Source organism: Saimiri boliviensis, chromosome 2, assembly GCF_048565385.1.
Source record: "Saimiri boliviensis isolate mSaiBol1 chromosome 2, mSaiBol1.pri, whole genome shotgun sequence".
Classification (NCBI taxonomy): Eukaryota; Metazoa; Chordata; class Mammalia; order Primates; family Cebidae; genus Saimiri; species Saimiri boliviensis.
In genome coordinates, this window is record NC_133450.1 from 6,532,241 (window position 1) to 6,547,639 (window position 15,399).

General features: G+C 41.4%; 1 protein-coding gene across 5 annotated transcripts in view; it reads right to left on the reverse strand.

Moving 5' to 3' along the window:
- Positions 1 to 679: 679 nt before the first annotated feature.
- Positions 680 to 15,399, reverse strand: part of SENP8 (SUMO peptidase family member, NEDD8 specific) — a 40,300-nt gene continuing 25,580 nt past the window's right edge. For all 5 annotated transcript variants that reach the window (XM_010340279.2, XM_039468784.2, XM_074392720.1 and 2 more), the window contains one exon: positions 680 to 14,462. In XM_010340279.2, the coding sequence (XP_010338581.1) occupies positions 13,788 to 14,426 (639 nt within the window). In that variant the 5' untranslated portion in view covers positions 14,427 to 14,462 and the 3' untranslated portion in view covers positions 680 to 13,787. The remainder of the gene's footprint in view (positions 14,463 to 15,399) is intronic.

A 15,399-nucleotide genomic window follows, 5' to 3' on the forward strand; every position in this document is an offset into this window, starting at 1 on the left:
TGCCTCAGCCTCCTGAGTAGCTGGGATTACAGGCACGTGCCACCATGCCCAGCTAATTTTTTGTATTTTTAGTAGAGACTGGGTTTCACCATCTTGACCAGGATGGTCTCGATCTCTTGACCTCGTGATCCACCCGCCTCGGCCTCCTAAAGTGCTGGGATTACAGGCTTGAGCCACCGCGCCCGGCCTTGTTTTGACATGTTAATGCCACTTTGCATTCAAGGAGAACATGTGAAATAAGTTACTTATGAAGAATGTTTGTAGCCCTGCTATTCATGAAAATCTCAAACCAGAACAAACAAAAAAGCCCAGCAGTGGGGAAATGGCTAAGAAAATAACAATCTAGGCCGGGCGCGGTGGCTCACGCCTGTAATTCCAGCACTCTGGGAGGCTGAGGCGGGTGGATCACGAGGTCAAGAGATCGAGACCATCCCGGTCAACATGGTAAAACCCCGTCTCTACTAAAAAAATACAAAAAATTAGCTGGGCATGGTGGCGCGTGCTTATAATCCCAGCTACTCAGGAGGCTGAGGCAGGAGAATTGCCTGAACCCAGGAGGCGGAGGTTGCGGTGAGCCGAGATCGCGCCATTGCACTCCAGCCTGGGTAACAAGAGCGAAACTCCGTCTCAAGAAAAAAAAAAAAAAAAAAAAAAAAAAAAAAAAAGATGAAACCCCGTCTCTACTAAAAATACAAAAATTAGCTGGGCATGGTGGCGCTGTAGTCCCTGCTACTCGGGATGCTGAGGCAGGAGAATTGCTTGAACCCAGGAGGCGGAGGTTGCGGTGAGCCAAGATCATGCCATTGCACTCCAGCCTGGGTAACAAGAGCGAAACTCTGTCTCAAAAAAAAAAAGAAAAGAAAAGAACAATCTATTAATATAATGTAACCACATTACCTTTAAACACAAGTAAGCAGTGATTAAGGGTGGAAATCTGTACAAAGCAGAAGATAGTGCTCAGACATGGATTACAACTATGTAAAATGTGAAACTCTCTATGAAGTCAGCAGATAAACTGGCGGGATGTCCACAGTTAGATGTTCAAGTTTAGGGAGTTCCCTATTTTCTGTCAGGTTGCTTAAGTTCATCAACCCCTGAGCTTGCTCTTAAGCAAGCATGAACAGTTCTACTGACGAATGTTGCATGTTGTCTTCTGCTGCTACGCCAGGGAGGATGATGGACTGTTTTTTTTCTTTGATAAACGGCTTCTATGTTCTCATTTATCCATTCAACAAATAATGTTTATGTGCCAGGCACTAGATTAAACTGCAGGGATTCAATAGTGAATGAGTCAGACATGGTCCCTGGCCTCCATGGCTCTTGTAGGTTAGTAGGAAAGAGGAACACAACACCAAAAATTACATGTGATTAGGGGACACTGAAAAGATTCATGATTCTGAGGAATTAACAAGGCAAGCAAACTAGTCAGGTGTACTTGGGATGACTTCTTTGAGAAGAGATGACATAGAAGTTTCCCTGTTGAGGACTATGGGAAAGAGCACAGGAGGGAACAGCAAGTGGGGAGGCTGGAAGGGGAGAAAAGAATGTGCGTGTTTGTGGAACTAAAAGAAGGCCTGCAGGGCTGGAGGACAGAAAGCTAAGGCAAGAGTGGTATGGATTGCAAAGAGGCAGGGAAAGTGGGGAAGGACCAGGTTATACGGAGCTTTCTTAAAGATAATGGCAGAATATAAAATGGAGTAGGGGTGAAGAGTGTAAGCGAACACTGAAGACTCCTTTAGAAGTTAGTCTAGCAACCCAGATGAGAGGTCATGGTTGTCTGGACTAGAGTGGTAGCACTGGCAATAGAAATACATGGATTTAAAGGATCCTTAAGATAACAGGACTAGGAGGCTGATGTATCTGAAGTGAGAGGAAAGCCAAGGATGACTCCTAGATTTCTGGCTGGAGCTGGCTTGCACAGTGGTGCTATTTTCCAAGGTGGGGAACACTGATGGAGCAAGTTTGATGAGGCAAGAGGAGTTTGGGGGTTTGTTGGGTCTGAGGAGCCTAAGAAATATCTAAGTGAAGATGTCTAGCATGCAGGTCAATGGATTACAGGTTGAAGTTTAGTAGAGAAGTGTATGTGTGAAGTGCCTCAATCAGTCATTGACTCTGGTAGTGAATGGGAGAGACTAGCAAGTATGTACAGGCTGAAGAGAAGAGGGCTTATGGGACAAAACCCTGAGAAGCTACAGCAAGTAAAGAACTGGCAACTAAGAGAGTGATCAAGCTGGGTGTGGTGGCATGCACATGTAGTCTCCGCTTCTCAGGAGGCTGAGTTGGGAGGATCGTTTGAGCCTAGGAATTCGAGGCTGCAGTGAGATATGAGAGTGCCAGCCTGGGTGACAGATCCTGGCCAAAAGACAAGTGATTTTAGAGAAGAGGAAAGCCAGAAACAGTGGTTTGAGAAGGAGGGTTTAATGTTAAGAGGCCTAATAAAATAGAAACTACTAGTGATCTTATTGAGAATGCTTTGTGAAGTAGTGGGGGCAGAATCTAGATTAAACTGGGTAGAAAAGTGGGATGGAAGTGAGGAATTGTGATTGACTACAGATACTTCATAGCTGGCTGTGAAGAAAAGCAAAAGGTCAATATCTAGAGGGAGACATGGGGTCACACTTCTATTTATTTTTAAAGATGGGGGAGGCTGGATGTTGCGGCTCACATCTGTAATCCTAGCACTTTGGAAGGCTGAGACGGACAGACTGCCTGAGCTCAAGAGCTCAAGATCAGCCTGGGCAAAATGATGAAACCTCATCTCTACTAAAATACAAAAAATTAGCTGGGCATGGTGGTATGTGCTTGTAGTCCCACTACTTGGGAGGCTGACACAGAACTGTTTGAATCCAAGAGGCAGAGACTGCCGTGAGCTGTGATTGCACCACTGCACTCTAGCCTGGTGACAGAGTGAGACTCTGTCTCAAAATAAAATAAAATAAAAATACAATACAATATAGGCTGGGTGTGGTGGCTCACACCTGTAATTCCAGCACTACCGAAGGCCAAGGCAGGAAGATCACCTGAGATTATGAGTTTGAAAGCCTAGCCAACATGGTGAAACTCCCCCTTCTACTAAAAATATAAAAATTAGCTGGGTGTGGTAGCATGCACCTGTAATCCCAGCTACTTGGGAGAATGAGGTAGGAGAATCACTTGAACCTGGGAGAATTGCTTGAACCCAGGAGGCAGACGTTGCAGTGAGCTGAGATCAGAGTTATTTTTTATTTTTATTTTTTAAAATTTAAGTTCTTCTAGATTCTGGATATTAGCCCTTTGCAGTTATTATATAGGTCCTGCTGCCTAGCAGTTAATTGAGATGACAATTTCTCACTATTAGTTTCTGTAACACACCAGTTGAATATATGAAACTTAGAAATTGGGGCTAGATTACATTTAAAATGTTCAAGTGTGGGAGATGGATCCAAGATGGCCAATTAGGAGCAGCTCAGGATTTCAGCCAGCTCCCAGTGAAAGCAGGGAGGGTGAGTGGACGCTGCATTTCCAGACAGATTTTTACTGCCCACAAACCAGGAGATTCCTAGGTGGAGGAGCCCCATGGGTTGCCAACACAGGTCCGGGTGCCATTTTAGCTGGCGACTGGACCTCCTAGGAGACAGAGTCACCCACTCAACTGATAAAACAGGGGACTGAAACAGGGAGCCAGGCCAGAAGATTCTTGGGCAAAAAAGCACCACGAATCTCAGTGTGGCTGTTTCAGCTGGCACAGTGGGTTGCCCCACGGGAAATCACACAGATCCCGATGCCTTTTCAACAGGCGACTGGAACACCTGGGAGACAGAGTCGCCCATTCAACTGAAATTAAAAAAAAGGGTCTGAGGCAGGGAGCCAGGTGATCAGGCTTGGCTGGTCCTATCACCACAAAAAACCAGCAATCTGAAATGCTCTGGATTGCGAGTTTCACAGCAAGCACAGCTGAACCTGGGATAGGCCAGCTCTGCAGGGGAGGGGTGTCTGCCATTACTGAGGCAGTCCACCACTATGGAGGTAGCCCGTCATTGCCAAGGCAGCCCGGCATTACAGAGAGAGTCCACCATTAGAGAGGTGGGCCACCATTGCTGAGGCAGTTCTAACTGCAGGGAAGTTCACACGGCAGCTGGGCGGAGCCCGCAGCAGCTCGGCAAAGCCTCTGCAGGCCGACTGTGACAAGATTGCCTCCTCGCTGGGCAGGGCAGCCCTGAAAAAAGATAGCAGCATGGCAGAAACTTATAAATAAAGCCCTAAGTCCCCAGGACAGAGCACCTGGGGGGGAAAAAAGGCATTTATGAGTTCTGCTGCAGCAGACTTAAATATACCTGCCTAACAACTCTGAATGAACAACGGAGCTCACAGCTCAGCACTTGAGCTCCTATAAAGGACAGACTGTCTCCTCAAGCAGCTCCCTGACCCCCGTATATTCAAAGAGTCACCTCATAAAGGAGAGCTCAGACTGACATCTGGTGGGCATCCTTCTGGGACAAAGATAGCAGAAGAAGAAACTGGCAGCAACCCTTAATGTTCTGCAGCAGCTGCAGGTGAGCCCCAGGCAAGCAGGGTCTGGAGTGGACCTCTAGCAGTCCTACAGGAGAGGGGCCTGACTGTTATATGGAAAACTAAGAAACAGAAAGAAATAACTTCATCATCAACAAACTGGATGTCCACTCAGAAACCCAATCTGAAAGTCAACAACTACAAAGACAACAGGTGGATAAATACACAAAGATGGGAAGAAACTAGCACAAAAAGGATGAAAACACCCAAAATCAGAACACCTCTCCTCCTACAAGGGATCATAACTCCTCACCAGCAAGGGAAGAAGGCTGGATGGAGAATGAGTGTGATGAATTGACAAAAACAGGCTTCAGAAGGTGGATAATCAGAAACTTCTCTGAGTGGCTGGGCGCGGTGGCTCATGCCTATAATCCCAGCACTTTGGGAGGCTGAGGCGGGTGGAGCACCTGAGGTCAGGAGTTCGTGACCAGTCTGACCAATATGGTGAAACCCTGTCTCTACTTAAAAACAACAACAACAACAAAAAAACAACAAAAACAAACTTCTCTGAGCTAAAAGACCATTTTCTAACCTAATGCAAAGAAACTAAGAACCTTCAAAAAAGATTTGACAAAAATGCTAATGAGAATAAACAGCTTAGAGAGGAATATAAGTGAACTGATGGAGCTGAAAAACAACACGAGAACTTCGTGAAGCATACACAACAGCTGAATTGACCATGCAGAAGAAAGGATATCAGAGGTCAAAGATAGACTCAATGAAATAAAATGAGAAGGCAAGATTAGAGAAAAAAGGGTAAAAAGGAATGAACAAGGTCTCGAAGAAATATGGGACTATGTGAAAAGACCTAATCTATGTTTGATAGGTGTACCTGAATGTGACAAAGAGAATGAATCCAAACTGGAAAATACTCTTCAGGATATTATCTAGGAAAACTTCCCCAACCTAGCAAGACAGGCCAATCTTCAAGTCGAGGACATACAGAGAACACCACAAAGATGTATCTCAAGAAGAGCAACCCCAAGGCACATAATAGTCAGATTCACCAGGGTTGAAATGAAGGAGAAAATGCTAAGGGCAGCCAGAGGGAAAGGTCTGGTTACCCACAAAGGGAAGCCCATCAGACTCACAGCAGATCTCTCAGCAGAAACCCTACAAGCCAGAAGAGAGTGGGGGCCAATATTCAACATCCTTAAAGAAAAGAACTTTCAACCCAGGATTTCATATCCAGTCAAACTAAGCTTCATAAGTGAAGGAGAAATAAAATCCTTTACGAACAAGCAAGTACTCAGAGATTTCATCACCACCAGGCCTGTTTTACAAGAGCTCTGAAAGAGGCGCTAAACATAGAAAGGAACCACCAGTATCAACCACTCCAAAAACATACCAAATGGTAAAGAGCATCGACACAATGAAGAAACTGTATCAACTAACGGGCAAAACAGCCAGCTAGCATCAAAATGGCAGGATCAAATTCACACATAACAATATTAACCCTAAATGTAAATGGGCTAAATGCCCCAATCAAAAGACACAGACTGGCAAATTGGATAAAAAGCCAAAACCCATTGGTGTGCTGTATCCAGGAAACCCATCTCACATGCAAGGATACACAAAGGCTCAAAATAAAGGGATGGAGGAAGATTTGCCAAGCAAATGGCGAGTACAAAAAGAAAAAAAAAAAAAAAAAGGAGGAGTTGCAATTCTCGTCTCTGATAAAATAGATTTTAAAACAACAAAGAGCGAACGAGACAAAGAAGGACATTACATAGTGGTAAAAGGATCAATGCAACAAAAAGGGCTAAGGATCCTAAATATATATGCATCCAATATAGGAGCACCCAGATACATAAAGCAAGTTCTTAATGACTTACAAAGAGACTTAGACACCCACACAGTAACAGTGGGAGACTTTAACACCCCATTGTCAATATTAGACAGACCAATGAGACAGAAAATTAACAAGGATATCCAGGACTTCAACTCAGACCTGGACCAAGCAAACCTAATAGACATGTACAGAACTCTCCACTCCAAATCCACAGAATATACATTCTTCTCAGCACCACATCACACCTACTCTAAAACTGACCAATTAATTGGAAATCACTCCTCAGCAAATGCAAAAGAATGGAAATCATAACAGTCTCTCAGACCACAGTGCAATCAAGTTAGAACTCAGAATTCAGAAACGAACTCAAAACTGCACAGCTTCAGGGAAACTGAACAACTGGCTCTTGAATGTTGACTGGATAAACAATGAAATGAAGGCAGAAATAAAGATGTTTTTCAAAACCAACGAGAACGAAGGCACAACATACCAGAATCTCTGGGACACATTTAAAGCAAAGTCTAGAGGAAAATATATAGAAATAAATGCCCACGTGAGAAGCACGGAGAGATCTAAAATCGACAGCCTATCGTCAAAATTGAAAGAGCTAGAGAAGCAACATCAAAAAAACTCAAAACCTAGCAGAAGACAAGAAATAACTAAGATCAGAGCAGAACTGAAGGAGATAGAGACACAAAAAACCCTTCAAAAAACCAATATGCAGGAGCTGTTTTTTCAAAAAGATCAACAAAATAGACAGACCACTAGCCAGATTAATAAAAAAGAAAAGAGAGAATAATCAAATAGATGCAATAAAAAATGATAAAAAGGATATCACCACAGATCCCACAGAAATACAAACCATCATCAGAGATTATTACAAACAACTCTATGCACATAAACTGGTAAACTGGAAGAAATGGATAAATTCCTGGACACTTGCATCCTCCCAAGCCTAAACGAGGAAGAAGGTGAAACCCTGAATGGACCAATAACAAGGGCAGAAGTTGAGGCAGCAATTAAGAGCCTACCACCCAAAGAAAGCCCAAGTCCAGATGGGTTCACAGCCGAATTCTAGCAGACATACGAAGAGGAGCTGGTACCATTCCTTTTGAAACTATTCCAAACAATCCAAAAAGAGGGAATCCTTCCCAAATCATTTTATGAGACCAACACCATCCTGATACCAAAACCTGGCAGAGACTCAGCAAGAAAAGAAAACTTCAGGCCAATATCCACGATGAACATAGATGCAAAAATCTTCAATGAAATACTGGCAAACCGATTGCAACAGTACATCAAAAAGCTTATCCACCATGATCAAGTAGGCTTCATCCAGGAGATGCAAGGCTGGCTGAACATATGCAAATCTATAGATGTAATTCACCACATAAACAGAACCAAAGACAAAAACCACATGATTATCTTAACTGATGCAGAGAAGGCCTTTGACAAAATTCAACAGCCCTTTATGCTAAAATCCCTCAATAAACTAGGTACTGATGGAATGTATCTCAAAATAATAAAAGCTATTTACAACAAACCAACAGCCAATATCATACTGAATGGGCAAAAACTGGAAGCATTCCCTTTGAAATCTGGCACTAGACAAGGATGCCCTCTCTCACCACTCCTACTCAATATAGTATTGGAAGTTCTAGCCAGAGCAATCAGGCAAGAAAAAGAAATAAAGGTTATTCAATTAGGAAAGGAGGAGGTCAAATTGTCCCTATTTGCAGACGACATGATTGTATATTTACAAGACCCCATCGTCACATCCCAAAATCTCCTGAAACTGATAAGCAACTTCAGCAAAGTCTCAGGATACAAATCAATGTGCAAAAATCACAAGCATTCCTATACACCAATAACAGACTTAAAGAGAGCCAAATCAAGAACAAACTGTCATTCACAATTGCTACAAAGAGAATAAAATACCTAGGAATACAACTAGCAAGGAATGTAAAGGACCTCTTCAAGGAGAACTGCAAGCCACTGCTCAACGAAATAAGTGAGGACACAAACAGATAGAGAATGATTACATGCTCATTGTTAGGAAGAATCAATATCGTGAAAATGGCCATACTGCCCAAAGTAATTTACAGATTCAATGCTATCCCTATCAAGCTACCATTGACCTTCACAGAACTGGAAAAAACCCCCTTAAACTTCATATGGAACCAAAAGAGAACCCGCATAGCCAAGTCAATTCTAAGCAAAAAGAACAAAGCAGGAGGCATCACGCTACTGGACTTCAAACTATACTACAAGGCTCCAGTAATCAAAACAGCATAGTACTGGTACCAAAACAGAGATAGAGACCAATGGAACAGAACAGAGGCCTTGGAGGCAATACCACACATCTACAACCATCTGATCTTTGACAAACCTGACAAAAACAAGCAATGGGGAAAGGATTCCCTGTTTAATAAATGGTGATGGGAAAACTGGCTAGCCATGTGCAGAAAGCAGAAACTGGACACCTTCCTTACACCTTACGCTAAAATTAACTCCAGATGGATTAAAGACTTAAACATAAGACCTAACATCATAAAAACCCTATAAGAAAATCTAGGCAAAACCATTCAGGACATAGGCATAGGCATGGACTTCATGACCAAAACACCAAAAGCACTGGCAACAAAAGCCAAAATAGACAAATGGGACCTAATAAAACTCCATAGCTTCTGCACGGCAAAAGAAACAGTCATTAGAGTGAATCGGCAACCAACAGAATGGGAAAAAATTTTTGCAATCTACCCATGTGACAAAGGGCTGATAACCAGAATCTAAAAAGAACTAAAACAGATTTACGAAAAACAAAACAAAAAACAAAACAAAACCAAGCCCATTCAAAAGTGGGCGAAGGATATGAACAGACACTTTACAAAAGAAGACATACATGAGGCCAACAAACATATGAAAAAATGCTCATCATCACTGTGGGTCATTAGAGAAATGCAAATCAAAACTACATTGAGATACCATCTCACACCAGTTAGAATGGCGATCATTAAAAAATGTGGAGACAACAGATACTGGAGAGGATGTGGAGAAATAGGAACACTTTTACACTGTTGGTGGGAGTGTAAATTAGTTCAGCCATTGTGGAAGACAGTGTGGCGATTCCTCAAGGACCTAGACATAGAAATTCCATTAGACCCAGCAATCCCATTACTGGGTACATATCCAAAGGATTATAAATTGTTCTACTATAAGGTCACATGCACACGAATGTTCATTGCAGCACTGTTTATGATAACAAAGACCTGGAACCAACCCAAATGCCCATTGATGATAGACTAGACACGGAAAATATGGCACATATACACCATGGAATACTATGCAGCCATAAAAAACGACGAGTTCATGTCCTTTGCAGGGACATGGATGAACCTGGAAACCATCATTCTCAGCAAACTGACACAAGAACAGAAAATCAAACACCACATGTTCTCACTCATAGGTGGGTGTTGAACAATAAGAACACATGGACACAGGGAGGGGAGCATCACATAATGAGGTCTGTTGGGGGGAAATAGGGGAGGGACAGCAGGAGGTGGGGAGTTCGGAAGAGACAGCATGGGGAGTAATGCCAGATATAGGTGATGGGGAGGAAGGCAGCAAATCACACTGCCATGTGTGTACCTATGCAACAATCTTGCATGTTCTCACAGGTACCCCAAAACCTAAAATGCAATAAAAAAAAAAAATAAATAAAATGTTCAAGTGTGGAGTTCTTCCCATTTTCTAGGATAGGGAGAAAGGAATAGGTGGAAAAAGTGTGAGATGAGATAGAGGCCATGTGACTGCGCTTCTGAGTTTTTTATTTATAAATTGGGAATAACAGTACCTGTTAAAACATGAGAACGTAAGAATTAATGAGATTATGTATTTTTGTAAAACCTCAAAAATGTACAAGCTACTTTATATATATGGTGATACATATATAATGATGCATATAAATACAATATGCAAGGCACTTGCATAATGTGTGCATAAAGCACCCTGCATAAAGCACAGAGTGATAGAAAGGTTAGTTGTTGCTATTTACCATCCTTGAATAAGTTTCTCTTTTGTACATAACAGTAATTACCAGCCATTTTTTACATAGCTGTTTAGCTGTATAGCAATATAAAACTAGGTTTTCAAACTGATTAGTCTTAAAATGGAACTGAGTAGTAGGACAGAAGGAAAATAAAGTTTTAGTGCCTACTGTGTACTTTACATACGATATTTAACCTTATAGTATGTACCTAAACAAACTACTGTCTTCATTTTGTAGATGAGACTACTGAATCTCACTGACAGTCTGGATTTGACATTCACGCTCTAACAATATAGAATATACACTTCTGTTAAGTACTTTCTTTTTTTGAGATAGAGACTCACTCTGTTGCCCAGGCTGGAGTGCAGTGGTTCGATCTCAGCTCGCTGCAACTTCTGCCTCCTGGGTTCAAGCAATTCTCCTGCCTCAGCCTCCTGAGTAGGTGGGATTATGGGCACCCGCAACCACACCTGGCTAACTTTTGTATTTTTAGTAGAGACCAGGCTTCGCCATGTTGGCCAGGCTGGGCTGGTCTTGAACTCCTGACCTCGGGTGATCTGCCCACTTTGGCCTCTCAAAGTGCTGGGATTACAGGTGTTAGCCACTGTGACTCGCTATGCCAGGCCAATTTATATATTTTTAGTAGAGATGGGGTTTTGCCATGTTGGCCAGGTTGGTCTTGAACTCCTGACCTCAGGTGATCCACCCGCCTTGGCCTCCCAAAGTCCTAGGATTACAGGTGTGAGCCACCACGTCTGGCCTGCCCCATGTAACTGAGAAATTCTACTTTGTCATTTCAATGGACTGTATTACTAAAACATATGGTCAATATAGATACAGAATTACAGTACAGTCAAAATCATAAGGTACATATCAGAAATATAATCCACTTTATCTAATCTAGTTGGGACCAGTGCTTGTGAACTTCAACATACACCTGGTCAAATCGTTGAAATATTTGTTTTAAACACTATTAGATAGGAAACCCACTGATAGTTATATTTTTTACAACCATTATAGCTGGGTTTACATATAGTAACGTTTCTGAATTCCATATTGAAAGACACGGGTTGGACAAGTGTAAGTATACTTACTGGGCAATACAACAAGATATCTGAAAGCAGTTTAGTTCAGTTTGATAATTGCTTAATCTGGCTTTGAAAAACCTGCTTTCCTTTAGAATATTTTGATTAATTTTGCAGAATAGATCCTTTTTGCAGAATAGACACTTTAAGAAGGGAATGCAATACCAGCAAAATATTTTTTTCCTATTTTGTGTCATGTAACATGAATGGTCTGTGGTCAAGCAGGCGTGTAACTTATGGGGTACCACAGCATCAGTGAAATACAATTCTTACATTCTCCTGTCATTTATAATGCTAACATTTACAAATGACATACTCAAAATTTTGTAAGAGGACACTAATCTGTGGCTCAGTCCAATCTGACTAATGTATTTGGAAAAGGTGACCCTAGATTTTATATATATGTATAGACATACATATATGTATATATGTCCATACATGTGTATATATATATTTTTCTATATATTTTTAAAAGACTAGTTTAGTTAAAAAAATAATTTATTTATGAGATGAATCTGAGGGAGTTAGGAAAGATTGCTCTCACATGCTTTAACTCTCAAACTGGAGATACTGATATTTAAATAAACATACTTTGCATTGTCAGGAAGATAACTTTTCCCAGAGAAGATTTGACTTTAATAGTCTATTGATTAGCTGCCTAAGTCAACAGTCACTGAAATAACATTGTTTTCTTATCTTTATCTACACTTGTGGCCTATCAGCGACCTTTGTCACTTCTCTTGCTGTCCCTCCCTCTGTATTTCACCTCTATGGATGACTGCCAATTCCTAATCTTTTTCCTAGCCCCATCTTCCATTAGGACTGGTTTTTATCCAAAATGTACCGACTAGAAATGAAAACTTTTTTTGATAGCTTTCTCTTTGACTTTTAGTTTCAACTCCTGCTCACTCAGGCCTGCTATGTAACCTGTACGTATTTATACTTACTCTGTTTTCCCTTCTTGGCTAAAAGGAACCAAGTTACTTTCTCTGTGGTCACAGTGGGTGAGGTTATTTTGGGCCATGAGGGCTGGGGGCAGGGTTAGGCTGGAGAGGTAGCTGAAATAAGTTTCATGGCTAAAGCTAATCTTTGGTTTTCAAGTCTAATATGCCTTGCAACCTAATTCTCATTAGGAACAGAATTATGTGTATACCCAACATATCATCTGGTTGTTTACTATTTGAAACATCTGAAACACATTAGTGCTTTTGGAGAGATAGCATTTCCTTTTCTCTTGTTCCACATTTTAAAAATTACGTTGTCTGCATTTTAAATTAAGTAAAAGGGTTGAGAAAGGTCATTTTTTTTCCTTTATATTTAAAAAACAAACCAACTCTAAGTCTGTAAGTTTCAGATGCAAAAATCATCCTGAAATTACCATGACACAACTAAAAACAATTCTGTCAGGATTAAGGATAGAGAGCAAAACTCATAGCTATCAGAAAGCAAGGACATTTACCTGAAATAAGAGGTAACCTTGAGTTATATGAGTTTTAGAACCAAAGAACTTTGGATATAAGAAAGAATTATGTGCATGGCTAATAGACATGGCAGAGAAAAGCAGTTATTAATCCAGAGTAGCAAGTCTACCCAATCATGAGCAAACTGGGAGGTCCACCACAGACATTAATTTTAATGAAGTTACTCAAGATTTCCCCTTTCTTCAAGCATTCCAGGAATCGGATGGAGGAAGATGGGCTAACATCATCTTTATCAAATATTTGCAAACGTTATGCAGATAGCTGGAAAGTCTGTGCATGGTGAATGGACAAGATTATCACATAAAACTGAATAGCTGAGTTTCATAATATTTAGGTCTTGAATGAAGTTAGGCCTTGACCTGCTTCCAGCCAGTTGATCTCTTAATTATGTAGGCTGTGCAACAAGTTTTTGGTTCTGTTTTATAGTTTTCTTCATTGCATTCTTCTAGATTTAATATATTCTCGATTTGTTTTACAGATCACTGCTTTTCCTCCAGAATAAGCCAATGTGGATAAGGGAGACCAAAGGATATTAATTTTATACCAATAAGAAAAGTCTTACTTGAACCTCATGTGTAATAAATGTTCAAATAAGTTGGTTGTAAGGTTTTGGTGTACAATTTCAATATATTTTCACAGAACATATTGCTCTCAAGTCAGGGTTAAAGTGAAACTTTCCATGGGGATAACACAGGATAATATTCTTTCAGGAAAAAGAGTACTAAACTTTCCTCTACCAGGCATCTTCCCTCAGGCACTGAGATTGCAGCCATCCAACAAATGGGGAAGGGCAGAAACAGGAGTCTTCAAAAGTCACAAATATACTTCAATAGCTACTTTTTAGCAAGTGTGGCAATGAGATCTTTCCATTCTCCCCTCTTCTTCGTGATGTAAGCAGGGGTGAGTAGCTGCAGCAGTGATTCTGTCTGTTGCCTAAAGAAGTTCTGACACAAGGCCTCAGTGTTACATATCACATACATCCCACAGTCATAGCTATTTTGTTGGGCAGGGGCTTTCTCTTCCACAAAGGCCAGTTTGTTTCCTGTTCTGCCTAAGAAAGCCTCCAGTTTCTCTGCCACCTGCTTTGCATGAATTGAGTTGCTCCTGCTATGGGAATCATAATGAAAAAAGCTATTTTTATCTTGGAGGTAGACCAATAAACTCCAGTGGGTTCCTCCAGCTGCCTGGTTGGAGTTATCATTGATGGCTAAAAATACAACTCTCTTGTGGGGGAGGTCCAGTGGTTCAAGAAACATGGCGATCTCTGCTGGATTGCTAGTGCACTTGATGAACTGAGTGACTTCAGGACTAATGAAACTGACATGATCAGAGCAGTTATGAAACTGACTGTTGGCAAAGTACTCAAAGGCAAATCCAATAATATGGTCATTGAGCCAGTTTGGCGGATCCAATAGTGAGACATCTGATTGCCGCAGTAGACTGTCCATGTAACTCAAGACTACGGGGTCCATCTTGTACTGACCAGGGCTGCTCAGAAATTCCAGAAGCTGAAGGAGAGGCAGAAGACAATATTACTGTCTAATATAATACCTGGCTGTAAAATGGGGCTGGAAAATAGTAATTACTTTTATATGGTTGTGGTAAAGAAAAATATACTGGACCCTTGGACACAATGTGGGTTTGATTTATGCAGATCTACTTAAACATGGATTTTCTTCCGTCTCTGCCACCCCTGAGACAGCAAGACCAATTGCTCCTCTTCATTCTCCTCTTCAGCCTACTCAACATGAAGATGAGGAGGATGTAGACCTTTATGATGATCCATTTCCACTTAATGAATAGTCAATATATTTTCTTTTCTTTATGATTTTCTTAATAAGATTTTTCCGTAGCTTACTTTATTGTAAGAATGCAGTATATAATACCTTTCACGAAACATGCGTTTATTGACTACGTTATTGGTAAGCCTTCTGGTCAACAGTAAGCTACTAATAGTTAAGTTTTTAGGGAGTCAGAACTTACATCTAGGCTGGATGTGGTGGTCCATGCCGGAAATCCCAGCACTTGGGAGGCCAAGATGGGTGGATCAGTTGAGGTCAAGAGTTTGAGACCAGCCTGGCCAACATGGTGAAACCCCATCTCTACTAAAAATACAAAAATTAACCAGGTGTGGTGGGGCATGCCTGTAATCTCAGCTACTCGAGAGGCTGAGGTCGGAGAATGCTTAAACCTGGGAGGTGGAGGTTGTAGTGAGCTGAGATTGTGCTACTATACCCCAGCCTGGGTGACAGAGCAAGATTCCATTTAAAAAAAAAAAAAAAAAAAGGCCAGGTGTGGTGGCTCAAGCCTGTAATCGCAGCACTTTGGGAGGCCGAGGTGGGTGGATCACGAGGTCAGGAGATTGAGACCATACTGGTCAACATAGTGAAACCTTGTCTCTACTAAAAATACAAAAAAAAAAATTTAGCTGGGCATGGTGGCGCA